Source organism: Meles meles, chromosome X (assembly GCF_922984935.1).
Source record: "Meles meles chromosome X, mMelMel3.1 paternal haplotype, whole genome shotgun sequence".
In the NCBI taxonomy this organism is placed as follows: domain Eukaryota; kingdom Metazoa; phylum Chordata; class Mammalia; order Carnivora; family Mustelidae; genus Meles; species Meles meles.
Window position 1 is genome coordinate 117,421,909 of NC_060087.1, and position 27,364 is coordinate 117,449,272.

At 42.5% G+C, this 27,364-nt stretch overlaps 1 protein-coding gene across 2 annotated transcripts in view; it reads left to right on the forward strand.

The window, feature by feature from the left end:
• LOC123935101 (transmembrane 9 superfamily member 2-like) overlaps positions 1-27,364 on the forward strand; it is an 82,674-nt gene that overhangs the window by 51,356 nt on the left and 3,954 nt on the right. Inside the window, exons 13-16 of one of the 2 annotated variants that reach the window (XM_045995555.1) lie at positions 9,814-9,973; positions 13,988-14,136; positions 15,914-16,025; positions 18,206-18,377. In XM_045995555.1, coding sequence (XP_045851511.1) covers positions 9,814-9,973; positions 13,988-14,136; positions 15,914-16,025; positions 18,206-18,377 — 593 coding nt within the window. The remainder of the gene's footprint in view (positions 1-9,813; positions 9,974-13,987; positions 14,137-15,913; positions 16,026-18,205; positions 18,378-27,364) is intronic. The other variant, XM_045995556.1, reaches the window with a different exon arrangement.

Genomic DNA, 27,364 nt, shown 5'->3' on the forward strand with positions numbered 1-27,364 from the left:
TTGGTTTGGTTTTGTTTTTGTTTTTATTATAGTTGAGGCATTATGCTAGGCACTATAGAGGAAATAAATACAAATTGCCCCTAAATCTCTGGCTTCATGGCTCAGGATGAATAATAATGGCCCATTTTTCATCACACAGATGTCCCATCTTACTGCAGAAAAAAGTTACATCATTGAAATAGATATAAAAGAATTAGAATATACTGTATCACTAAGCTTGATTAGCCAAATTAAACAATTAATGTCTGAAAAGCATTAGCATTTGCAATGCACTATGAGCTGTTTTCATCATGTTTTCTATGGGAGCAAATTGGGATTCAAAACATTGTGAAGAATGTCTTACACAGAAAAATTTAAAAAAATTTTTTTTTAATAGAACATCTTCCTGAATGCATGTCAGGGAAGGGTTTCTTTTTGTCTTTTTAAGATTTTATTTATTTGACAGAGAGAGATCCCAAGTAGGCAGAGAGGCAGGCAGAGAGAGAGGAGGAAGCAGGCTCCCTGCCAAGCAGAGAACCCGATGTGGGGCTCGATCCCAGGACCCTGAGATCATGACCTGAGCTGAAGGCAGAGGCTTAACCCACTGAGCCACCCAGGCGCCCCTAAAAAATTTGAGCAGAAATCCATAATCACGGGGCTCAGGTTTACATGGATTATGACACGATGCAGTGTGAAGCCATAGTTTTATAAAAATAAAAAAAAATGAAAATTGGGAGCGCCTGGGTGGCTCAGTGGGTTAAAGCCTCTGCCTTTCGCTCAGGTCATGATCCCGGGGTCCTGGGATTGAGCCCCACATCGGGCTCTCTGCTTGGCAGGGAGCCTGCTTCCTCCTCTCTCTCTCTCTCTGCCTGCCTGCCTCTCTCCCTACTTGTGATCTCTGTCAAATAAATAAATAAATCTTAAAAAAAAAAAATGAAAATTGAAAACCAAATTTAAATAATGGTGGTTGTGTCCTGGGTGGGTTTTTGGGTGGCTGGGGGACAGGAGTGTAAAGGAGACTATTTTTTAAAAAGATTTAATTTATTTATTTAATAGACAGAGATTACAAGTAGGGAGAGAGGCAGGCAGAGAGAGAGAGAGGAGGAAGCAGGCTCCCTGCCTAGCAGAGAGCCCAATGCGGGGCTCGATCCCAGGACCCTGAGATCATGACCTGAGCTGAAGGCAGAGGCTTTAACCCACTGAGCCACCCAGGCACCCCTAAAGGAGACTATTTATATCAGACTTACTTTTCACTCTTTTTTTAAAAAGTTTTGCATCATATACCATATGCATTTGTTACATATTTCTACTTTTATTTTGTTACTTTTATTATTATAATTATTATTTTTTTAATTTAACTTTTAAAATTTTTTTATAAACATGTAATGTATTTTTATCCCCAGGGGTACAGGTCTGTGAATCGCCAGGTTTACACACTTCACAGCACTCACCATAGCACATACCCTCCCTAATGTCCATAACCCCACCACCCTCTCCCAACCCCCCCTTCCCCTGGCAACCCTCAGTTTGTTTTGTGAGATTAAGAGTCACTTATGGTTTGTCTCCCTCCCCATCCCATCTTGTTTCATTTATTCTTTTCCTACCCCTAAACCCTCCACATTGCATCTCCACTTCCTCATATCAGGGAGATCATATGATAGTTGTCTTTCTCCGACTGACTTATTTCACTAAGCATGATACCCTCTAGTTCCATCCATGTCATCGCAAATGGCAAGATTTCATTTCTTTTGATGGCTGCATAGTATTCCATTGTGTATATATACCACATCTTCTTTCTCTATTCATCTGTTGATGGACATCCAGGTTCTTTCCATAGTTTGGCTATTGTAGACATTGCTGCTATAAACATTTGGGTGCACGAGCCCCTTCGGATCACTATGTTTGTATCTTTAGGGTAAATACCCAGCAGTGCAATTGCTGGGTCATAGGGTAGCTCTATTTTCAACTTTTTGAGGAACCTCCATGCTGTTTTCCAGAGTGGCTGCACCAGCTTGCATTCCCACCAACAGTGTAGGAGGGTTCCCCTTTCTCCGCATCCTCGCCAGCATCTGTCATTTCTTGACTTGTTAGTTTTAGCCATTCTGACTGGTGTGAGGTGGTATCTTATTGTGGTTTTGATTTGTATTTCCCTGATGCCGAGTGATGTGGAGCACTTTTTCATTATTTTAAGTAGGCTCCATGCCCTAAGATCAAGACCTGAGTTGATATCAAGACTCAGATGCTTGGGGTGCCTGGGTGGCTCAGTTGTTAAGTGTCTGCCTTTGGCTCACGCGTTGATCCCAGAGTCTTGGGATCGAGCCCGACATTGGGCTGCCGGCTCAGTGGGAAGTCTGCTTCTCCCTCTCACACTCCCCCTGCTTGTGTTCCCTCTCTCGCTGTCTCTCTCTGTCAAATAAATAAAATCTTAAAATAAAAAAAAGAGAGATGCTTCACTAACTGACACACCCAGGTGCCCCACCTTTTAAAATAATTTTTAAATATTTTCATTATAATTTTAAAAAACCATTTCATTATTTTACAGTGATTTTTAATTCTAATTTTTAGATAATTTTTAAATAATCTCATTATAAACAACAATAACAACAACTCATAACTGTATATTAAAGGGGAGAGGTACTGATAGAAGCTACAAGCACAGGCTTTAGAGGCAGACACACACACACAGACACACATACACACACATACCTGAGCACGTGCACGCACACCCACAGGCACTCTCCCATGCACACCAACCCTACACTCTACATACACACAACAGTTCACTTCCCAGTTCTGCCTCCTTCTAGTTACCAGGCCCTGTGCATGTTGTGAATATTGCTGAATGAACATAGGGGTTCAGGACTCTCTTTGAGATCTTGGCCTTCTATTGCATTAAATAGATATTTTTCTACTGTACTATTTTTATTCCCTTGTCATTTCTTCTATTATTTTTGGAATGATTTTCTTAGTGGTTACCTTACAGATTACAATTAATGTCTCAATTTACACCAGTCTGGTTTGGATTAATTTAATTTCAATATTATATGGAAACTTTGCTCCTATGTAGCACCCTTCCCTCCTTCCTTCCTTGTGCTGTTATTGCCAGACAGATGACATCTTAATACTTTGCATGCTCGTCAACACAGATTTATAATGATCGCATTATGTTGTTGTCTTTTAAATTGGATGAAAAAGAGCTTCACCTAATATTTGCTAATCATGGGTTGTTGGGCAAGTGGTTTTACCTCTCTAATCCTGGCTTTCCTCACCTGGAGTATGCAGATCATGGTGTTATCTACCTCAGGGCTGCTGTAAGGATTAAATGGGATGATGTGTGACGGATTTGAAAGAGTGCCTAGCAGATACTGAGTGCTCAACAAATGGTAGCTGTGATTGTTAGCTACTCTTGACTTCTGCCGTCATGCCCTTGCTCATGCCGTTCCCTCTTTTTGTAATCACTTCTTTCCAATCCTCCAATGCCAGATTCCTGTTCTTTTTTTTTTTTAAAGATTTTATTTATTTATTTGACAGAGAAAGAGATCATAACTAGGCAGAGAGGCAGGCAGAGAGAGAGGGGGGGAAGCAGGCTCCCCGTGGAGCAGAGACCCTTTTTTTAGTATATGTGCTGCTGAAGCGAGCACTGGAGCAGAGACCCTTATGCGGGGCTTGATCCCAGGACCCCGGGACCACGACCCGAGCCAAAGGCAGAGGCTTCAACCCACTGAGCCACCCAGGCGCCCCTCTTTTTTTTTTTTTAAGATTTTTATTTATTTATTTGACAGAGAGAGATCACAAGTAGACAGAGAGGCAGGCAGAGAGAGAGGAGGAAGCAGACTCCCTGCCAAGCAGAGAGCCTGATGCAGGGCTTGATCCCAGGACCTTGGGATCATGTTCCGAGCTGAAGACAGAGGCTTTAACCCACTGAGCCACCCAGGCACCCCTCCTGTTCTTTTTTTATGTCCCCGCTGAAATGCCACCACTTCCATGTTCTGGAATTATATCACGTCTACTATCATTATTATAACACTTGTCACAGTGTTCCTTAGATTGGACTTATTTGTGATATGCCTTATCTCATTGTGCATTCTTTTTTTTTTTTTAAAGATTTTATTTATTTATTTGACAGACAGAGATCACAAGTAGGCAGAGAGGCAGGCAGAAAGGAGGAAGAAGGTTCTCCACGGAGCAGAGAGCCCAATGCAGGGCTCGATCCCAGGACCCTGGGATCACGACCTGAGCCGAAGGCAGAGGCTTTAACCCACTGAGCCACCCAGGCGCCCCTCTCATTGTGCATTCTAAAACTCACCAGGGTGATTACTATGTCTTAATCATTTCTGTATCTTTCACAGCATGTAACCAAGTGCCTTATATAGAGTAAGTGTTCAGTAAATATCTACTGTATGATCGAATCAAATGAATAATTTAAAAATGCAAAACAGATTCGGTTTCCTTGTTTTGTTAGTAGAACTGAATGCAATTTTAAAGCAATAAACCAGGTATGATACAAAGGACGTATTTCCCTCAAGTGGTTCAAGGGCTCTCTTAGGTATATGAGAGAAAGAGAATCGTAAGGTACTGGTGTTCTCATTTCTTAGACTGTAGTAGGTTGAAAGAAAAGTTCAGTGCCTCATAATGGATCAGTGTGCGAGTAGCTCATACGGCGCCTTAAATGGGCACCATAAAAACGGCTTGAATTTAAAAGGAGAAGCATTCAGGGGCGCCTGGGTGGCTCAGTGGGTTAAAGCCTCTGCCGTCGGCTCAGGTCATGATCCCAGGGTCCTGGGATCGAGTCCCGCATTGGGCTCTCTGCTCAGCAGGGAGCCTGCTTCCTCCTCTCTCTCTCTCTGCCTGCCTCTCTGCCTACTTGTGATCTCTGTCTGTCAAATAAATAAAATCTTTAAAAAAATAAAAGGAGAAGCATTCAGGCTAATGAACATAGATATTCCCTAAAAGAAATTGAAGAAAGTAAGATTCTTCAACCATATACTTTTCCTTCGTGTAACCCCAAAAGTGGTAGGTAGGAAAAGGAAGAGGTAGCCTACTTCGATGGGCATGTACCCAAACTTTACAATTAGAAAGAAACAAGCCTGAATTCCAGCACTTACAATCAGGCCCTCGGTATTAGGTAAGTGACTTTGGGAGAAGTCCTACAACCTTCCCGATTGCCCATTTCCTTGCCTGGTAATGCCTGCATCACAGAGTTGTTTAGAGAAGTAAATGAACTAATGGATTGGGAAATTGTTTTGTGAGCTATAAAGTATTTCTGTTCACTCTTTTCTTCTGTGTTCCTACTGCTCTATCTTTGTCATCTGCTATAGTATATCCCATGTTGTATTGTAATTTATTTCTCTCTGTCTCCCACCAGGCTGAGCTTTTGCGAGCAAGGGTTTTTATTTACCTCTGAACGCCAGGGGCTAACACATAGGTACTCAATAAATGTTTGATGAACATGTGAATAAATGTTTCAGATAGGAGATGACCCCAGATGACCTCTTAAGTTTCCTTTTAGTTTTGCTGTTTAAGATTCCATGAAAAGGGGGCGCCTGGGTGGCTCAGTGGGTTAAAGCCTCTGCCTTTCGCTTAGGTCATGATCCTAGAGTCCTGGGATCGAGCCCCGCATCGGGCTCTCTGCTTGGCAGGGAGCCTGCTTCCTCCTCTCTCTCTCTCTGCCTGCCTCTCTCCCTACTTGTGATCTCTATCTGTCAAATAAATAAATAAAATCTTAAAAAAAAAAAGATTCCATGAAAAGGTCTAGAAATAATTAGAGATCAACAAAGGAAGAGCTATTTAGAATATAAAAACTTGAAACTGAAGGGCAGTTACAGAATTGTTAAACACATATTAACATTCTAGAGTGTACTTTCAAAAGGGAAATTGTTGAGACGGGTTAATTGAGTTTATGTATAAGAAGGGAGGTTATGATTTGTCAAGTGAGAAGTAATTTTTCTGGCCATGGAATGATAACAACTGAAATGAATCTCTCAAAGGCTGGGAAATTTGGCAGAGGAATATTGTGGCTGAACAAATTCATTAGAGCAGAAAGGTATTAAGAAACATTTGAAGAAGTATGGTTAAATCGTAGGAAACCAGATTCCCTTATTAAGATGCCAGAAAGTGATGAGACCCAAGGTTTGTTGTCATTTCAAAGGGCTTCAAATCACATGCACCTCTGGCAGGAGCACATGTGAGCCTTTCTTTTTTTTTTTTTTTTAAAGATTTTATTTATTTGTTTGACAGACAGAAATCACAACTAGGCAGAGAGGCAGGCAGAGAGAGAGGAGGAAGCAGGCTCCCCGCTGAGCAGAGAGCCCGATGTGGGGCTTGATCCCAGTACGCTGGGATCACGACCTGAGCCGACGGCAGAGGCTTTAACCCACTGAGCCACCCAGGCGCCCCAACATGTGAGCCTTTCAAAAGCACAGTAGAGTTATCTACTGACGTAGGTTTAGTTGGCAGAAGAGATCGTACACACAGTGGGGAGGATGAAGCAGAAATAGTGACATGAAGGAAGAAATAGCTGAAGTTGGTTTATCATGAGAGATGAGGAACATAAAAAGATAATGATCCTGATTAAGAGATTGGAGAAAGATGGCAAATAGGAAGGCAGCATTCAATCCTAGAATTGGAATGGACCTTGAGAGAACTTCCAAGTAAAGAATTAAACAGAGATTCCCTAAACAGGAGACCTCAGAGCCCTAGCTGGTGTATTGTGGCGTGGCATTGACAAAATGTCTGGGGGAAGATAGACCTGGTTGGTGGGGTGTGTTCCCACCATAGAGGCCTTAGCAGAACACTGTGGCATGGAAATGGCTTGCTGGTAAAGAATCACACCCACCTGAATTAGAATCCCAGCTCTGTCTCGTATCAGCTGTCTGACCCTGACAAAGTACTTAATATCCCTAAAAGACACAAAGAACTCTGTCTATTCAGGTGACTCCTATTTCTCATGTGCCTGGGCTGTTCATCTAATTTTTCTCTGTTTTTGACCTGTTTGGTTTTTTCTTTTTTCCTCCCCTGTAATTGAGAAGTAATTGACATCCATCACTGTGTAAGTTCAAGGCGTACAGCGTGATCGTTCAACTTACATATACTGTGTAATGATGACCACAGTGGGTTCAGCTCACACCCATCATATCATAGAGCTACAAGAAAAGGCAAATAAAGAAGAAAAAAAGGGGGGAAAAAAACCTCTCCTTATGATGAGAACTCTTAGGATTTACACTCTTAACAACTTCCCTATCTCTCTATCACACAATGGTATTAGCGGAAGCCGTCATGTTGTACATTACGTCCCTCGTAGGTGTTTATCATTGGAAGTTTGTACCTTTTTTTTTTAAATATTTTATTTATTAATTTGACAGAGAGAGATCACAAGTAGATAGAGAGGCAGGCAGAGAGAGAGAGAGGGAAGCAGGCTCTCTGCAGAGCAGAGAGCCCGATGCGGGACTCGATCCCAGGACCCTGAGATCATGACCTGAGCTGAAGGCAGCGGCTTAACCCACTGAGCCACCCAGGCGCCCCGGAAGTTTGTACCTTTTGACCACCTTCCTCCCTCCACCCTGGCCCCAGTTAGCCACAAGTCTGATTTCTTTTTCTATGAGTTCGGTTTGCTTTTTTAAAAAAATATTTATATATTTGAGAGAGAGAGAGCAGGGTATGGGTAGAGGGAGAGGGAGAGAATCCCAAGCAGACCTGCTGCTGGGTGCACAGCCCGACATGGTGCTCGATCTCATGATCAGGACCTCAGCTGAAACCAAGAGTCAGACGCTAAACCAACTGAGCCACCCAGGTGCCCTGAGATTGGTTTGCTTTTGTTTTTGTTTTAGATTTTACATATAAATGAGATCATATGGTTTTATCTTTCTCTGACTTATTTCAGTTAGCGTAATGTCTTCAAAGTCCATCCATGTTGTCACAAGTGGTAGGATTTCCTCCATTTTTAGGCTGAATAATCTCTGTCTCTATCATCTGTCCATCTGTACCACAACTTCTTTGTCCACTCATGTTTCAATGGGCACTTAAGGAGTTTTCATTTCTTCTCCTCCCTCTCCTCCTCCTTGTCCTCTTCCTCCTAATGCTGCCTTCTAAGACATTATCATTAGCTTTATGTTCTAACCCTTTGACTCAGGTTTTCATCCCCCCTGTCATATCTCTAATTCCAAAGAGCTCTTTTATTTCTCACCACTCCTTAAAGTGTCATCTTGCTTCTCGGCTTCAGTGGCCCTTCTGGTCTCTTTGTGGATGTCAGTCATAGGTTTTCCTTTCTAAAGTTTTCTTCTGAGCTGCAGGGTTCTCCTCTAGGAGGCTCCACCCTCCAGTCTTCCGCTGGGGTCAGGAAGAAGGTCTTTGGCTCTGCAGTGTGGGGGTGGGAATCTGCAGGTCTGTGAGTATCTTGGGCTGACTTTCTTTTTTTTTTTTTTTTTTTTTAAAGATTTACTTATTTATTTGACAGACAGAGATCACAGGTAGGCAGAGAGGCAGGCAGAGAGAGAGGAAGGGAAGCAGGCTCCCTGCTGAGCAGAAAGCCCGACGACGCGGGGCTCGATCCCAGGACCCTGGGATCATGACCTGAGCCTAAGGCAGAGGCTTTAACCCACTGAGCCACCCAGGTGCCCCTTGGGCTGACTTTCAACCAGTCCTCCTTCCCTCCCACTCACTCAGTTACTACTTGTCCATCTGCTGTCTGCTTTCCAAAATGTGTTGCTAATGTCTTCTCTCCTGTATCCCCTATCCTTGTGTATTCATGCTCTTTTAAAGTTCTTTTACTATTATTCATTGGAGTTTTGAGGAGGGGCGGAGCTAAATGTGTGATTTCAATCTGTCATCTTTAACCAAAAGTCTCAGTGCTTGATGTCTCTTTTATAACTCATTTACATTTTAACCGTCACCACGTTATACAGATTCTTACTGCTTTGTATCTGGTCTCCTTGTCTTTAGTTCTCTTCTCTTAGGTCTGTCCTTCACCAGGCTGCAGACTTATCTGCCTGGAAGGCTGTGCTATGTACCCCAGAGCTTTGAATGTAAAGCTCCTTCCACTGTCTCCTGGTCCTGCCAGGGGCAAGTCTACATTCCTTACCCCGGCCTTCAAAGCCTTCCACAATCTAGCCTCTGCCCATGTCTTCACCCTCATCTTTTAGGCTTTCAGAAACACGCACATCCATACCCAGACTCACCTGTAGCTTTGGCCAAGCTTGGCTGGAACCAACAGGGGGACAATAGCTTGCCTGGTGATTTACCCAGTAGATTCACAGCTGACCCTTTGGTTTTTTTTTAAAAGATTTTAATTTATTTTTTTGACAGACAGAGATCACAAGTATGCAGAGGAGATAGGCAGAGAGAGAGGAGGAAGCAGGCTCCGCACTGAGCAGAGAGCCTAACTGGGGCTCGATCCCAGGACCTCATGACCCCTTGATTTTGAGTGACTGATTGAAAGCTCTCGTGTTAAGTCAACACTTGTTGGACTTAAGGCTCCGGGCCCATTTCCTTTGGGATTCTACAATCTGTTTCTAGTATATGCATGTTCTTAATCGTGTTCACTACACCACACATTGAGTTTTTCCATGGTATATTATTATTTCTGCTTGACTCTGCAGCTGAAAAGATGAGTAGGATGTGAAGATGATGTCTTATACTAAACTGCTGGCTCGTTACATAGTATTAGGGTTAAGCCCCAGCTCAATGGGTTTCCACAGTGAGACTTAATATTCTTCTAGGGTTTTGCCTTGTCATTTATTCTATCCTTCCCAACAAAAGAATTTCCTGACATTCACACCAAGTATAATTATAACATTTTCCTGAAAGCATATTGTTTCCTGATGATTTTTTTTCCCCTAGTGTCGTCTTCGTCAACCTGTTCTTTATGAACCTGATTCTTTGGGTGGAACAGTCATCGGCTGCCATCTCCTTTGGCACCCTGATAGGTATCCTTGCGCTGTGGTTTGGAATTTCCGTACCATTAACATTTTTGGGTGCATACTTCGGAAGCAAGAAAAAGGTAAATTTGTAAAATCCTGCTTTTGGCCATTGACTAACGTCTGCAATGATACCTCAAAGTGTATATTACTATACGTGGAAAGCGAAATGTACCATTGGTGAAAACTACAAAGAATAATCATTTTGGAATAAAAAATTTTAAAAAATTTAAAAAATGAAACATAGTAATGCTTCAAAAAATGCTATTTAATGTACTTCCCATTTTATAGGTTGTTTATATTTCTTTCTGTTTCTGTTAGATGAAATTAAAGGGACATATTTTTGGAAGGCTGACTTTAACAAAGTCATAAAAGTAATAAGATTATAGAGTGGGGGAAGAAAGCAAAGATACAGTCTGAAAAATGGGGCTGTTCAGTTTATAGATCTGAAGTTAGCCTATTCCATGCGTAGGGTAAAGGAGCAGGATATCAAAAAAACGAAATGAGGCCAGCCTACAAAAGGATTGTACAAAGATATGGTGTGCATTTGCAGGAGAGAAATCAGATAAGACAAAACACGAGCTGGTTCCACACAGAGCAGAAAAAAGAAAAACGCCTGAAAAACACTGACACATTTTAAGAGAAATTCTCTTTTTTTTTTTCCTCCAAAATTTTATTTAAATTCTGGTTAGTTACTACATAGTTTAATATTGGCTTCAGGAGTAGGATTTATTGATTCGTCCCTTACAAAGAACACCCTCCTTGATCCCCATCTGGTCCATGCGTCACCCGCCTCCTTCCAACAACCCTCAGTTTGCTCTCGATTCTAAAGAGCCTCACCGTCTGCTTTCCTCTCTTTTTCCTCCCTTCGCCTATGCTCATCTCTTTTGTTTCTTAAATTCCACATATGAGTGAGATCATATGGTATTTGTCTTTCTCTGACGGACTTACTTCCCTTAGCGTAATACCCTTTAGCTCCCACCACATGGTTGCACGTGGCAAGATTTCATTCTTTTTGATGGCTGCGCAATAGTCCATGCTTTGTGTGTGTGTGTGTGTGTGTGTGTGTGTATACTACATCTCTCTATTTGTGTGTATATATACATACCACATCTATCTATCTACTATAGTTATGTATATGTATGTGTATATATACCTATGACGTCTTCTTTATCCATTCATCTGTCAGTGGACATCTGGGCTCTTTCCATAGTTTGGCTATTGTGGACTTTGCTGCTATAAACATCAGGGTCCATGTGCCCTTTGAATCTGTATTTTTGTATCCTTTGGGTAAATACCTAGTAGTACAATTGCTGGGTTGTAGGGTGGTTCCATTTTTAACTTTTTTGAGAAACCTCTGTATGGTTTCCCAGAGTGGCTGCACCAGCTTGCATTTCCACCAACAGTGCAAGAGGGTTCCCCTTTCTCCGCATCCTTGCCAACCTCTGTTGTTTCCTGTCTTGTTCGTTTTAGCCATTCTGACCAGTGTGAGGTGGTATCTCACTGCAATTTTGATTTGTATTTCTCCAATGATGAGCGATGTGGAGCACTTTTTCATGTGTCTGCTGGCCATCTGGATGTCTTTGGAAAAATGTCTGTTCATGTCTTCTGCCCATTTCTTAATTGGATTCTTTGTTTTTCGGGTGTTAAGTTTGATGAACTCTATAGATTTTGAATACCAGCTCTTTATTAGCTATGCCATTTGCAAATATCTTCTGCCATTCTGCAGGCTGCCTTTTGTTTTTGTTTCCTTTTACTGCACAGAAGCTTTTCATCTGGATGAGTCTCGGTAGTTCATTTTTGCTTTTGTTTCCCTTGCCTCCAGCAACATGCCTAGTAAGAAGTTGCTATGGCTGAGCAAAGAGTTTGCTGCCTGTGTTCTCTTCTAAGGTCTGATGGTTGCCTGTCTCACATTTAGATCTTTCATCCATTTGGAATCTATTTTTGTGTTTGGTGTCAGAAAGCAGTCCAGGTTCATTTTTCTGCAGGTTGCTGTCCAGTCTTCCCAACACCATTTGTTGAAGAGACTGTCTTTTTCTCCCTTGGACATTCTTTCCTGCTTTGTTGAGGATTAGTTGACCATGGAGTTGACGGTCCATTTCTGGGTTCTCTATTCTGTTCCATTTTGATCTGTGTGTCTGTACGCCAGCACCGTACTGTCTCGATGACTACAGCTTTGTAATGTAATTTGAAAGTCTAGAATCGTGATGCCTCCAGCCTTGCTTTTCTTTCTCAGGATTGCTTTGGTTTTTTGGGTCTTTTGTGGTTCTATACAAATTTTAGGATTGGTTTTTCCAGCTCTGTGATAAATACTGTTGGTATTTTTAAAAAAGATTTTATTTATTTATTTGACAGAGAGATCACAAGTAGGCAGAGAGGCAGGCAGAGAGAGAGAGAGGGAAGCAGGCTCCCTGCTGAGCAGAGAGCCCGATGCAGGGCTCAATCCCAGGACCCTGAGATCATGACCTGAGCTGAAGGCAGAGGCTTAACCCACTGAGCCACCCAGGCACCCCTGCCATTGGTATTTTGATAGGGATTGCAATTTTGATTCAGGATTGCATTTGATAGTGTAGACTGCTCTGGGTAGTATTGACATTTTAACAGTGTTCTTCCAATCCATGAGCATGGAACGTTTTTCCATTTCTTTGTGTCCTCTTTGGTTTCTTTCATAAGTATTCTATAGTTTTCAGAGTAGAGATCTTTTACCTCTTTGGTTAAGTTTATTCCTAGGTATCTCACTGTTTTTGGTGCAATTGTAAATGGGACTGATTCCTTGATTTCTTTCTCTGCTGCTTCATTATGGGTCTATAGAAATGCAACTGATTCCTGTACCTTGATTTTATATCCTGCAACCTTGCCGAATTCATGTATTAGTTCTAGCAATTTTTTGGTGGAGTCTTTCAGGTTTTTCTACACATTCTGAGAGGACTTTTTGTTATTGAATACTTCATATTGGAATAATCACCACTAAATCTTGTCTAATCTCTTCCTTGAAACTGATAAGAAAGGATAAATGTCCTTATTATCTAGCTGTGTGCTCTCTAGTATGGTGGTCACTAGCCCCACGTGACTTTTTTTTTAAAAAAAGATTTTATTTATTTGACAGACAGAGATTACAAGTAGGCAGAGAGGCAGGCAGAGAGAGAGAGGGGGAAGGAGAAGAGAGCCTGATGCGGGGATCAATCCCAGGACCCTGAGGTCATGACCTGAGCTGAAGGCAGAGGCTTAACCCACTGAGCCACCGAGGCGCCCCCCACCCCATATGACTTTTGAGTGCTTGAAATATGGCAAGTTCCAAACTGGTAAGTGTTGTAAGGAAGTATAAAATGCACAGTGAAGGCGCCTGGGTGGCTCAGTTGGTTAAGCAACTGCCTTTAGCTCAGGTCATAATCCCGGAGTCCTGGGATCGAGTCCCACATCTGGCTCCCAGCTCCACGGGGAGCCTGCTTCTCCCCCTCATGCTCTCTCTCACTGTCTCTCTCTCAAACAAATAAGTAAAATCTTTAAAAAAAATACACAGTGAGTTTCAAACAGAACATCAGCAACAAAATAAAAAACATCAATTTAGTACTTTTTATATGGATGACAAATTTAACTGATAATATTTGGCTATGTTAGATCAAATGAAATGTATTCATAAATTGATTCTGCCTATTTCTTTAAAAAATTTTTTTTAAATTAACTTTTTCGAAAGAGTGAGAGAGAGCACAACGGGGGGGGGGGGGGGGAAGGGCAGAGGAAGAGGGGGAAGCAGGTTCTCCACTGAGCAGGGAGCCCGATGCGGGGCTCCATCCCAGGACCCTGGGATCATGACCAGAGCCAAAGGCAGAGGCTTAACCCACTGAGCCACCCAGGCGCCCTGATGTTGCCATTTCTTTCCACTTTTAAAAATGCAGCTTCTAAACACTTTAAGACCGCATATATGGCTTGCATTATGTTTCTCTCACATAGAGTTGGTCTAGCCTCTGCCCACATGACTGCTCTTGCAAGTGTTCCTTGTCCTGTTCCAATTCAGGATTCAGGATGTGATTATAAGTATATAAATTCACTTCAGTTTCATGTCATTCTGATTTTCACTTGAATTTCTTTTCGAGCAGTTTAGGTGTCCAGTTCACACAAACCAGATTCCCCGTCATATTCCTCGGCAGAATTTCTTTACTAAACCGATTTTTGGCATCATAATCGGTGGCATTTTACCTTTTGGCTGTATTTTTATTCAACTCTTTTTCATTCTAAACAGTATGTGGTGAGTATTATATCTTCATAATCTCAAAAAATCGTAATTGTTGATCAGTTAATTTTCCTGTATTTCAAGGAGGTTTAATTCTGGTTTGGTAAAACTTCATTTGTCCCCCCTCCCACCTTTTTGTATCCAGGAAATGGCGATCTGACCCCAGGGGAGTTTCCTAGGGAATTAAGACTTAATTCACAAGTTTTTAAAGACACTTTTTGATGGAAATTTCTATGCAGGTTTCCTTTTTAAAAAAAGTAATAACCTCTTTTTAAGCCTTTCCAGATGACTTAGAAAGTTGGCTCCCACCATACTTCTCTGAGCCTTTGCAGGAGGTGGGGCGGGGGTGTCCCTTGGAAGGAGGCATCTGAACATGGGAAGAGGTGGCCCCCGTGTGTCTCTTTTTTCCCTACTGACCTTCCGTGCAAGATTTCAGAGTTCCTCCGCTAAAAATACCTTGAAGACCACTGACTCTGGGTCTTCATCTGTACTGAGCTGTATGTGAGTAATATTTTTCAGCTTTCCTGTCTATCAGCTGTTAGCTCTGATGTTGGGATGCCTGTTCCTTACAGCGTTCCCCTTTCTCTTGGCTACCTTGAATCTGTCGTGATTTAAGAATCCTGATATGTTAAGTAAGAACCCGCGCTCTCTGATGCAAGTGCGACAGCTTCAGCTTCTCCAAGTCCCTTTAGTTTCCTTAATTCCTGATTTTTGACTGCATTTTGGTTTCAGTAGCTGGTTAGTGGGGTGGCGCTCTGGAGGGAGTTTTGGAGATGGGGCAAATGCCGATCAAATCAAATGCCAGCCACCTTCCAGACACAGCTTTCAAGTCCTCAAAAGTTAGGCTTAACCATGCACATTAATTGCTTACCTTTTAAACAGCATTGTGCCAAATTTGTTTAAAAGATAAGCAATAAAGTCTGTTACCTTGTCAGCAACTAAATATTTAACCTGCTGCAAAATCGATTATAGTAACCGCATTTTCCAGATGTTTTTGATGGGAAAATAATTTTCAACTGAAAACTAAAAGTCTTCAGACAAGTTTTATTTCAGTGAAACAGAGGGTGCTTGCTGTATACAACTGTGTATATGTTCATTATAGAAATGATTCTCCCCAAGCCGTGTCCCTCGCCCTTGTGCCTGGGGAATGCATTCTGCAGGAGAGTGTAAAATGGGGTATCGATCGGTTCCTCAGTTTCTTTTCTTCAGGAGGCTCTTAAAAATTGCTCATCCCAATTTAGTCAGCTCAGCTCTGTCATAATGAAAGAAATGACTTTGTTCCTGCAAAGTCTGGCAGAAATGGAGTCCACACACAGAGCTTTAAGAGGATGCATGTCTGAAAGTATATTTAATAGAATTATGTGCCCTGTGCTAGCAAGACCCATCGGGAGAGGCTGCCTGTCAATAGAGCTTCAAAGGCAAAGCTTATTTGATTATGTGGTTTTCTGTTATATAACGTTGTCGCTGATATTTATGGCACTTACAATCTTCCGTTGCTAAAAAGAAAGCATGTTTTAACGTGTGCATAAAGAAAATGACAGCGATACTGATGGGTCTCAATTACGTGAGCAGGGAATTATGGGTAAGTAGCCAGACAGGGTCACCCTGGACAGGATCGGGGGGAACTCAGAAGCCACACAGGTCAGGAAATCTCTTTTGGATACTGGATGGATAGATCAAGGTTTGGAATGAATGGCTAAGTTTCGAGAAGTGTGGCCATCTCTCGTATGGATTTGGATTGGGCTTTCTGTGTACTCGAAGTTAATTTTAAAGCTGTCATTTTTATTTTCAGGTCTCATCAGATGTACTTCATGTTTGGCTTCCTTTTCTTGGTCTTTATCATTCTTCTAATTACCTGTTCGGAAGCTACAGTTTTGCTGTGTTATTTCCATTTGTGCGCTGAGGTAAAGACCTGAGAAATGAATGTATTTTCTGCTTCCCAAACTCGTGCTATTGGAATGAAGAGCTTGTGTTGAGAAAGGAATTGACACAACTCTTAACTGCATGGTTTCAAGAACGTGGCATCAGTTTTATATTGTTTTCCTGGTGACACATTTTGATTTTGAAGTAGCTATCAAGTTAATGCGACTTTGATGGAAAATTTAAACAGAATGCAATTTCTCTCTGGCTAGTTACTGTAATTGCTATGTAATATTCAGTTAACATAGAAAAATATAGGGAACTGATTTGATATTTAGACCTATAAAAGATCTGGTTCAATAGTGTTTTTTTATAACAATTAAAATTTTCGCCACTTAGGCCAGCATTGTGTTTTATGGGTTTGAGGTTGCTGCTAAAGGCCCTTTCTCTTATTTTCATTTCATTGCCTTTTGGTTACCATGGACATAAATAGTTCTGCTAACCCCACTCCGCCCCCATTTTTTTTTCTGATAATATTCTGGATAATTAAGGTGATGGTGAACATGATTTTCATAAATGTCCTACATCCTTCTTGTTCTGGTAGTTACATGTGACTCTCTAAAGGTGACAATGCAAATTTAGGGAATGACAATCGTGTACCTGATGTCTGAGAGCATTTTCATAGACATATGATGTGTCTATTTCTATTTCTTAGATGGGGTGCCAGGTGGCTCAGTCAGTTAAGCGTCCAGCTCTTGATCTCAGCTCCCAGTCTTGATCTCAGGGTCATGAGTTCAAACCCCGCATTGGGCTCCATGCTGAGTTTGGAACCTACTTAAGAAAAAAAAAATGTTTTGGAGGCTCCCAAGACCACCCACATATTGGACAGTTCAGTGGAAGGACTCATGGGGCTCAGCACATAGATGCACATATGGCTACAGCCCATTGTAGCCGAAGGATACACAACAGGGTCGGCAAGGGGAAAAGACACAGGTAAAGCCTCATTCAGTCTTCCCATGCTTTCTCTTTTCCACAAGAGAATACATCAGTTGTGCTTCTTTCTCCAGCAGTAAAAAATATGGTAATAGATATGCAGTGTTTGTGCTCAGGGAAGCCCATCGGAGACTCCGCATCCAAGGTCTTCATTAGGAGCTAATCACACAGGCAACCTCTGCCTAGCAACTCCAAAAATTCCAGACTCCCAAAAGGAAAGCAAGTGCTCATCATCAATCACATTGTTTGTACAGTCTAGGTATAGCAAACCAGTCTTATCAATCAGGGAATGATTAAATGCCAAATTCCCAGATGTAAGCTAAGCGGCAAATTTGCAAGTGGGCCCTTCTAAAGATAGTAACTTCAGTCCTGCTATGTTAACTCTTTTCTGCACTGTAGATCCCCTTAGCCCCCGATCACAGTGCCTTTCCAGTGAAATTCTTTCCTTCGTTTATTTTTTTTTAAAGTAGGCTCCACACCCAATGTGGGGCTTGAACTCAACCTTGAGATCAAGAGTCTGCAGGCTCTACCCACCCCCTTAGAGTAAAATTAGCATCAGCAGGAGCCCGCAGAATACGCAGAACCTGCATATTGACCTCCGTCATGCCTGCATGGATCCCAACTTTAGTTGGGTTAAACAAATCGAATTCGCTGTAAAGCTCAATCTGAAGTTTCTAAACTAACAGTTTCCTACCTAGCCCGAGGTAGCTCCGGCCAGTAAATTGAAGCTGACGGGAAAAGCCTTCCAAGGCTGAGGCAGCGTCCCAGTAGAAGACGTGTGCATTACGAGTGCAGACCCTGAAGGCACACGTGGTCTCCCTGGAAACAAGGAGTTTATACAAGTTAAGGCACCCCAAGCAGACCTACATTAGTCAGATAGTGTATACGACATTGAATTTCTTTTTTTAAAAAAGATTTTAAAAATTAATTTATTTGAGACAGCACAAGCAGGGGAAGCAGCAGGCAGAGGGAAAGGGGGAAAAGCAGGCTCCCTGCTGAGCAGAGAGCCGTTCTGGATCCCAGGACCCCGGGACCATGACCTCAGCTGAAGGCAGTCACTTAACTGACTGAGCCACCCAACACCCACCCCCACAGTGAACTTCTTATGAAAGTTTCCCTTTTATTTCTCTTACTCTGTAATCTAATGGAGCCTATTTTATGACAATAACTGCTAACCCATTTATAGTTATATTTCACCTAAAAAGTTATTTTTTTCTGTCTCTTTTTGCAGGATTATCATTGGTGGTGGAGAGCCTTTTTTACCAGCAGTTTTACAGCTGTTTACCTTTTCATATATGCAGTTCATTACTTCTTCGCCAAACTTCAAATCACGGGCTTTGCAAGCAGCATTTTATACTTCGGGTACACAGTGGTCATCGTCCTGATCTTCTTCCTTTTTACAGGTAACCACAGAACTACTTCATGCATTTCAAGCTCTCTGAAGAGATATAGAGATAGCCATAATTTAATAAGCATCAATTAACAGTTAACGGAAGGAATAGGGAACAAAGTCATCATGTTCGTTTTTATGCTTTGGGGATAAAAGATTGCAAAGCCTGGGGAACTGGAGGGACCTTATGTACTTAGCTTCAAGGTTGTCCCTGGTGAATGTTTTTAAGCAGTAGGGATGTGTTCCAAAGTACAGAAAGGGTTATGTGTAATCACCTTTGAATGGCCTCCAAGCATAAACATTAACTGGCTTAAATAACTTTTAAATGAGCAAAAATAGATTAAATGAATGTGTAGTCATTTAAGCAATCAGATATGAGGGGCGAGGTGTATACTTCTCAAGATTACTCATTTGGAGTTGTTATTTGAGTCCAAGACATGATGGCAACTCTTGTTTAGATTAATGCTTGATGTAGGTGGCAAAATGGAGTGGTTTGTAAAATGATCCCTTTATAGAAATAATGAAGTTGAGAGCTTGGAGACCCTTTCAGGATGAGTGAGGCAGCTTTCAATTCCATCTGCCTCACTTTTTTTTTTTTTTTTTTAAGATTTTACTTTTAAGTCGTCTTCATACCTGACATGGAGCTTGAACTCACAACCCTGAGATCAAGAGTCGCAAGCTCCTCCAACTGAGCCAGCCAGGCACCCTTCTACCTGCCTCACTTTTAAGTTCTGGTTCTTCTCTCAAGTTGTATGACTTATGTAGGTCACTTGGACAAATTTCATGTATTGTCTCTGTCAGGTTCAACAGATACGTAAACTGTGGAAATGTGTCAGAAATCAAAGCCTTAAGACAAGTCTGTTATCTGAGAAACCAAGGCATATTGGTGGTGGCTCCCCGTTTAATATTGTATACCTATGACCCGCCAGCCTCATCTCCTCAGGTCAAAGAAGTCTGTGCAGGATTCCTCTCATCTTTCAGCCACCAGGCATTCTAGATAAAACTGAGGGCCTGACAACATCTCACCATCCTGGTCTAACCAGGATCCTCATGTGTTTTGCAGTTTTTCTAACTTCGTATTTGAAATATGCATACAGAGAAGTGCGCACAACATGCACGCACAGCTCAATGAGTTATCGCCAAGGAAATGCACTTTTGTAACTGGCACTGGTGTCAGTGAATGGTACAAATCAGTGCTCCGGGAACCACTTCTCTCTACTCGCCTTCCCCAAAGGCAGCTGCTCCCCTAACTCCTAGCATCATGGATTAATTTGGCCCGTTTGTGAACTGTGCATAAATGGAATCCTACAGGATGTACTCTTTTATGTCTGCTTTCTTTTCTTCAGTACAGTTGGTGAGGTTCCCCCATGTTGCTTTGTGTAGACGTCTCTACCCCTTGTGTCTTTTGTTCTAGATTTCTCCCTCAGTGACTGACTAGCTTTTATATTTGGGTGCTGTGCAGTTGGATTTGTCTCGCACAGTAATTTCAGCCTTCTGTTTTCTTCAGTACCTAGCATTTTGACTCAGGTTGCTTTTTTTCTGGGAGTCTTGTATGACAACAGCTTCCTTCAGAAGGTAGATGGAATGCTGAATGGTCACACTGCTGACAGAAATCTCCCATTGGTTGACTCCACCACTTGTCGTCTCTTTGGTCACACTCCATTGAATACTGATTCTTTTTTTTTTAAATACTAGGATTAAAAAAAAAGATTTTATTTATTTATTTATTTATTTGAGAGGGAGTGAGAGGGCGCAAGCAGTGGGGGTACATCAGAGGGAGAAGGAGAAGCAGAACCTGCTGAGCAAGGATCCCGATGTGGGGCTTAATCCTAGGACAACAGGATCATGACCTGAGCCAAAGGCAGACACTTAACCGACTGAACTGCCCAGGCGCGCCTGAATACTGACTCTTGAAGGTTCCCAATGATCCCTTGCTAGATCTAATGGCCTTTCCCTAGCCTTTACCCTCCTTAGTTTCTGCAGCTAACTAATCAGCACCTATTCTGTGAAACTCTCTCAGTGTGATTTGTATCATTCTCCTTGTACTGCTCTGGACCTTCTTTTGCCTTCCTCTTCCTGTCATCTACCTCTAGCCTCTATGCAGGGTTCAGTCTTCAGCATTCCAGTCCCCTCTTTGTACCCTCTCCCTTTCAGAGCTCATTCAGTCCCATGGCTTCGTCTAGGTCCCCAGTGGTGACAGCTCCTAAGTCTGTATCCCAAGCGGTAACTTCTATGCAGTTAGATTCTGAGCATTTGCACGTCACACTGGCATTACCAACTCCAGGGAGTGGAGTGCTTCCTTTCCCCAAGACTGACTCATTTTAATTTCTTTCCATCTTTGATGGATTTATTTATTTTAGAGAGACCGAATGTGGTGGGGAGGGGCGGGGGTGGAGGGAATGGAGAACTGAACTCCCTGCTGTGTGCAGAGCCCAATGGTATTGGGTGGGGGGACTCGATCCCACAACCCTGAGATCATGACCTGAGCCAAAATCAAGAGTTGGGCGCTCAGCTGACTGAGCTACCCAGGCGTCCCATGATGTGTGTTTTTGGCATCTATTTTCTAGAACTCTTCTTTAAGAAGCCCTGTCTGCTTAGAGACCCTTAAATGGCGTCTCTTTACATTTCATCATTATATATATATTTTTCTGTTGAGTTCCTTTTATTTTGTTATCATCATTATATTTTGAGGTTCACCGCAGGAAGTAAGGCTTATTGCTTACGTTCATGTTGTTTCACTTTTGAGGAAGACATCCTTAATTAAATCATTAGTCTTGAGAATATGGATGTACACAAAAGTACAGTTAATAATTGCTGATTACTCTTTCTTGCTGTAGACAAATGCTTCTGAGAGGGTTTTTTTTTAAAATGGCAACTGGAAAATTAGCAATATCCACTCACGTTTAAAATGCCAAAGAGTTTCACACTCATTTAGAATAATTATGCATTCATCCAAAGCTCTTCCTTGTGGTCACCACATGGTCTTTGCTATTTGGATCTTCTGTGTCGTTGCAGCAGAGAGATACGACTTCACAGCTGTCATCCTTCAATATTGATTATTGTGACTGTAGAGAAGATTATTCATATACTAATTATATTTCCATGTTGCTACAAATTTTTTATTTTTATTTATTTAAAAAAAATTTATTTAAGGAATCTCTACACCCAACATGGGGCTTGAACTTGCAACCCCAGGATCAGGAGTCCCGCGCCCTTCTGACTGAGCCAGCCAGGTGCCCCAACTATGGAATATGAATATGAATATGAATTCATATTCACATATGAATCCTTTATATTTATCGTTTGTGAGGCTGCTTAAGCTAGTGAGCAGATTACCTGTTTCTTGCCCATTGAACTTGTTTTTTTCTGTTTTGACTTATTTCCTTAAGGTAGTCTGTGAAATGGGATAGCAGGGTCAAAAAGCATGAATATGTTTATGGTTCTTTATACTTTTCTGTCATTAGCATAGTGTATTGGTTCCTCCACAACCTTGGCTGGCATTGAGTATAATTTTTGAAAAAACAAAACAAAACTCCAGCAGTGGTTTTCCTTTTTGTTGACACGATGTGTCTAAAATGGCATCCCGTTGTTTTCTTCCACTCATTATTTTTTTTTTTTTTTTTTTTTTTGACAGAGATCACAAGTAGGCAGAGAGGCAGGCAGAGAGAGAGAGGGGGGAAGCAGGCTCCCTGCTGAGCAGAGAGCCCGATGTGGGGCTCGATCCCAGGACCCTGAGATCATGACCTGGGCCGAAGGCAGTGGCTTAACCCACTGAGCCACCCAGGCGCCCCTCCACTCATTATTTTTTAAGATTTTATTTATTCATTTGACAGAGAGAGAGAGAGATCATAAGTAGGCAGAGAGGCAGACAGAGAGAGGGGGAAGTAGGCAGAGAAGCTGAGCAGAGAGTCCAATGTCGGGCTCGATCCCAGGACCCCGAGATCATGACCTGAGCCGAAGGCAGAGGCTTAACCCTCTGAGCCACCCAGGCGCCCCTCTTCCACTCATTTTTTGAGGCAAAGGAAGTGATGTTCATTGTGGCTGGTGTTCCTCTACCCAGTTTTCAGTTGGTGGCACACTTACAGATGTGTAAACAACATGTTGAAGTAGGATTCAAGGGACAGTGAGAGAAAAGATAAGCCACAATATATCAACAATATCATCCAGGGGTACCAGGATGGAAACCTTATATTGTGTAGACTAAGATAATAAGTTTCAGTTAAGTGTGGGTGACTTGCCCCAAATCCCATTTTTTTAAAGATTTTATTTATTTATTTGACAGGGAGATATCACAAATAGGCAGAGAGGCAGGCAAACAGAGAGGGGGAAGCAGGCTCCCTGCTGAGCAGAGAGCCCAATGCAGGGCTCGATCCCAGGACCTAGGGATCATGATCTGAGCGGAAGGTAGAGGCTTTGATCCACTGAGCCACCCAGGCGCCCCAGCCTATCTGGTTTTTAAAGACTAGTTTATCACCTGGTTAAGCTAGTTAAAAAGGAAGCGAAGTCTGTGCATTACAGATGTGTAGACTTTGCTCTCTTCTAATTCAGTTGTTTGCCTCTGATTTCTAATGGATGCTCATTGCTGGTTCACTTACGGATACTTAGTTTCGATTGAAGGATAGTTAGTGATTTTTTATTTGCATCAAGTTTTGTTTTAGATATCAAATGAGTTAAAGTCTTTTTTTAAAAAAGACTTTTATTTATTTGACATGCAGAGAGAGAAATCACAGGTAGGCAGAGAGGCAGGCAGAGAGAGAGGAGGAAGCAGGCTCCCTGCTGAGCAGAGAGCCCAATGCGATGCGGGACTCGATCCCAGGACCCTGGGACCATGACCTGAGCTGAAGGCAGAGGCTTAACCCACTGAGCCACCCAGGCGCCTGAGTTAAAGTCTTTTTTAAAAAAAATTTTATTTTTAAATAATCTCTACTTGAACTTCAACCCCAAGATCAAGAGTCACATGCTGACTGAAGCAGCCGGGTACCCCAAGTGAGTTAAAGTCTCAAGAAAATGAATTGAAATAATGTAGTTTTATTTTGAAAGGAAGGACATAAACTCACAATAACCAATTAAAATCTAACACTTAGGATTCCTTCTCTAAAAGTCTAAAGTACTATCTTCTATTATAATAATGACATTTCTAGCCTAACATAAACCTTGGCATTGCTGTTGGGTAGTGAATGGCATCTTTTACATGATGATGTATATTTTAGGCAAGCCATGAAAAATGTCTGCACGTAGCCCAGGTCCATTATTCAGCCACAATCTATTATTCTAGAGCAGTGTTTCTCAACCCAGGGGTAAATTTGCTCCCTAGGGAACATTTAACAGTATGTGGAACCATTTTTAATTGTCATGACTGGAAGAGTGCTAGAGACATCTAGTGGGTAGAGGCTAGGAGTTCTGCTGACCATCCTACTACACGCACAACAGCCCTCTACAACAAAGAATTATCTGGCCCCAAACATTAGTGGTGCTGCTGTTAAGAAACCCTGGTCTAGACTGAGCTATTTTCGAACCTCACTTTTACTTCGGAGTTAGTGCTATTTTCAAAATACAGTTTTGATTGTCTCAAGAATCAAGATTCTGTTTAGAATCGGAGACTCTAAATCACCAGTCAGTGTGCAAGGATTGAAGCCAGTTTGGTACCAGGAGTTTTTAAGACCCAGAAGAAGTATTAGGCAAGGGCAGAGTGCTTTTCTGGTGGCTCTCTCACTCAGGGTCTGTTCTTTGAATATATTTTTATTCATTAAAAGAACCTAATGAAGCTCACTATGTTTTGAGAATGTGTACTGTGTAATATTTTATCACTACATTAAAGTGAAGAATCCATGTTCTCACACAGTGTAGGATGGGATACGCTGAAGGAAAAGTCGAATTACCTCAACATACAAGTATTAGCCATAGTGGGCCTTCTGTGCTTCACTATACCGACTTGTCCCTGCCTTATTAAAAATTTCAGTTCTGGGGCACCTGGGTGGCTCGATCAGTTAAGCGTCTGCCTCAGCTCAGGTCATGGTCCCAGGGTGCTGCGATCAAGCCCTGCCTTGGGCTCCCTGCTCAGCGGGGAGCCTGCTTCTCCCTCTCCCTCTGCCTGCTGCTCCCCCTGCTTGTGCATGTGCTTCCTCTGTCAAATAAGTCAATTTTTAAAAATTGAAAAAAAAATGTCAGTTCTAAAGGCCAAAAGATCAAAAAGGGATAAAATGTATTAATGCTAATTTAACCAACCAACAAATAGTTATTAAGCTTCCACGGGGTTGGCAATGTGTTAATAAGGAATACGGAATCCTAGATCTAATACCACTTGTTTTCTGTGGAGTTGACTATGTGCCAACTATTTGCATGTATTTATCTCACTTGATTTTCACCTAATTGTGTAGCTATCAGGAGCTGTTAGGTCATACTACTCCCATTGTACGGATGAGGAAACTGAGGCCAGAGAGATTAAGTGATTTGTTTGAAGTCACTCTGCTACGAAGTGTTGGCTCTCTGACTCAGTCCAACCCAGGCTGGTCTGACTCCAAAGCTCATTCTCTTAACTACAACTCTCCATGTCTTCCTCAACAGAGAGGCACTTTCCTTGAGCTGAGGCCAAGCCAACAGCCAGAGAAGGCCTGTGGAATCTTCTCTGTGGTCCTCTGTTTGATCAGGGGGACTTCTCTAATTGGGGGAGCTAAGATCAGTGCATCTAAGGTGACACAATATCGCCCTGGAGAATAAGATGATGGAAACAGAATTATCTCAAGTCTTTCCCATACCCTTCTGACTCTTCTTTCAAAAAACAGAGGCACATTCTTCCAGCTTTTCCTGGGGAATAACTTCATACTTCTTCAAGCCCAGCTCGTTTTGGTTTCGATTTACATTTATGGATCCACACACCAGGTGCTGTAGTAATGAGCGGGACGGAGTCCTCTCTGTTCTTGAGGATATGGAAAAACCTGGGCTCCTGTTGTTTTTCCCAGTGCAGGTAGTTACACACCTACTCTAACTCTGGGCCCTCCGGGAGCCAGTATTCTTCTAATCCTGAGTATCGTGCTAAAGTATTTCAAAGGAAAGGAAGCGTTCCTTTCCCCAATGGTAAGCAGAATCTGTGTTCCCTGGCATTCTTGTGTGGTGTAGCTTATGTTCTCTGTCGTCTCATACCTGAGTTGATTTCTACTCCCTACACCCTAAGCTTTTCCTGTCCAACAGATGCTCATTCTCTGAGGTCTTTTCTGCACAAAGCACCTCTGCCCGTATTGATCTCCCTATCCTAGAGCAATCAGGCAGGCTTGGCTTTGAGTCCTGGCTGTACTGCTCATTGGCTGGGTTTTGTAAGGCAAGTCCACAGACTCCCTGAGCCTGTGTTTCCTTATAGAATGGGGGAAAATCCTAGTACTTTCCTCAGAGACTTCGACTCAATCTGATCCCACATGTAAGTGCTTAAGCCAGAGCCAGGCATATAAGAAGTTAGTAAACAATGGATATCAACCTCATCGTTGTTACCATCGTTGTTGTCATTGACATGAAATAGAAATTTGGTCATCTTCTTCTCTGGCTTACGTATCTTCACTGGCTCCCAGCTGCCCGCCTAATCAAATCCCAGCTTCTTAACTTAGGATTCACTCTCTGGCTCTCACCTACGTTTGCGGTCTTTATTACTATATGCTTTCTTTGCTCTTCCCTTAATTCTATTTTTTCCTTTGAATATTTTCTTTTTTTTTTTTTTAAGATTTATTTATTTGACAGAGATCACAAGTAGGCAGAGAGGCAGGCAGAGAGAGAGGGGGAAGCAGGCTCCCCGCTGAGCAGAGAGACTGACGCGGGCCTTGATCCCAGGACCCTGGGATCATGACCTGAGCCGAAGGCAGCGGCTCAACCCACTGGGCCACCCAGGCGCCCCTTGATTTCTCAATGTTTATCATGTATCTGTTCCCTTTAGGCTTTGTACTTCTGTATTTTGTGATTATTTGAATTTTGTCAGTCTTACTTTTTTTTTTAAGATTTTATTTATTTATTTGACAGACAGAGATCACAAGTAGGCGAAGAGGCAGGCAGAGAGACAGGGGGAGCAGGATCCCTGCTGAGCAGGGAGGCCGACACAGGGCTCAATCCCAGGACCCTGGGACCACAACTTGAGCCGAAGGCAGAGGCTTTAACCCACTGAGCCACCCAGGCGCCCCTCCTTTGAATATTTTCAAGAGTATTCTCAGTTTATTTATTATTAAGTCATCTCTACACCCAACGTGGGCCTTGAACCCATGACCCTGAGATCGAGTCATGTGCTCTTCAGACAGAGCCAGCCAGACACACCCCAGTGTTCCCTTCCGTCTTTGATCATACACCCTTAATGTCCCAGTCCTTCTGCTGGGGTTCTCACTGTTCCTTACAACTGTCGAGGTTTAATTGTTCCAGGCCTTTATGGGTACTTCTCGCTCTGTCTGGGATACCTGTCTCTCATCCTCAGATGCCTCTGAGTCCAATTTGGAGGACTTTCTCTGTGTTGTCCTCTCCAAATTCTCACCATTCATTCAAGTATGTATCGAATACCTACTGTGTGTCAGGCACCAGCCCTGGAGGCCAGGGCTTTGGCAGTGAACAAAACTTCGTATAAAGGGAGAGAGATTTCCACCCTTGAGAGCTTACGTTGCTATGCCGTTCATCCAAACAGTTCCGTATAATGTCTGTTAGGTGCCTACAGTGTGCCCAGCCCCGGGCTAAGCACTGGGGGTACAGTACCGAGTAAACCTCACAGCTATAGTCTGGAGAGGGAAGGCCTCTAAACAGATCATTCCATGCCTTGTGGCAAGGAGCCTAAAAATGAAGCTCAGGGTTTTGTAAAAGCAACGAACCGGGGTGCCCAGCCCAGGCATGGGGAGGGCGAAGGTGGTAAATCAAAACTTTGCTGGAGAAAGTGCTAGAACAGAGTCTTGAGGGAAGACCGAGTCTTACAGTTTGAAGGTGGAATTGACAGGCTGAGCAAGGCATGGTGTGAGGAGATCTGTAGGTAATTCGGGGCTGCTG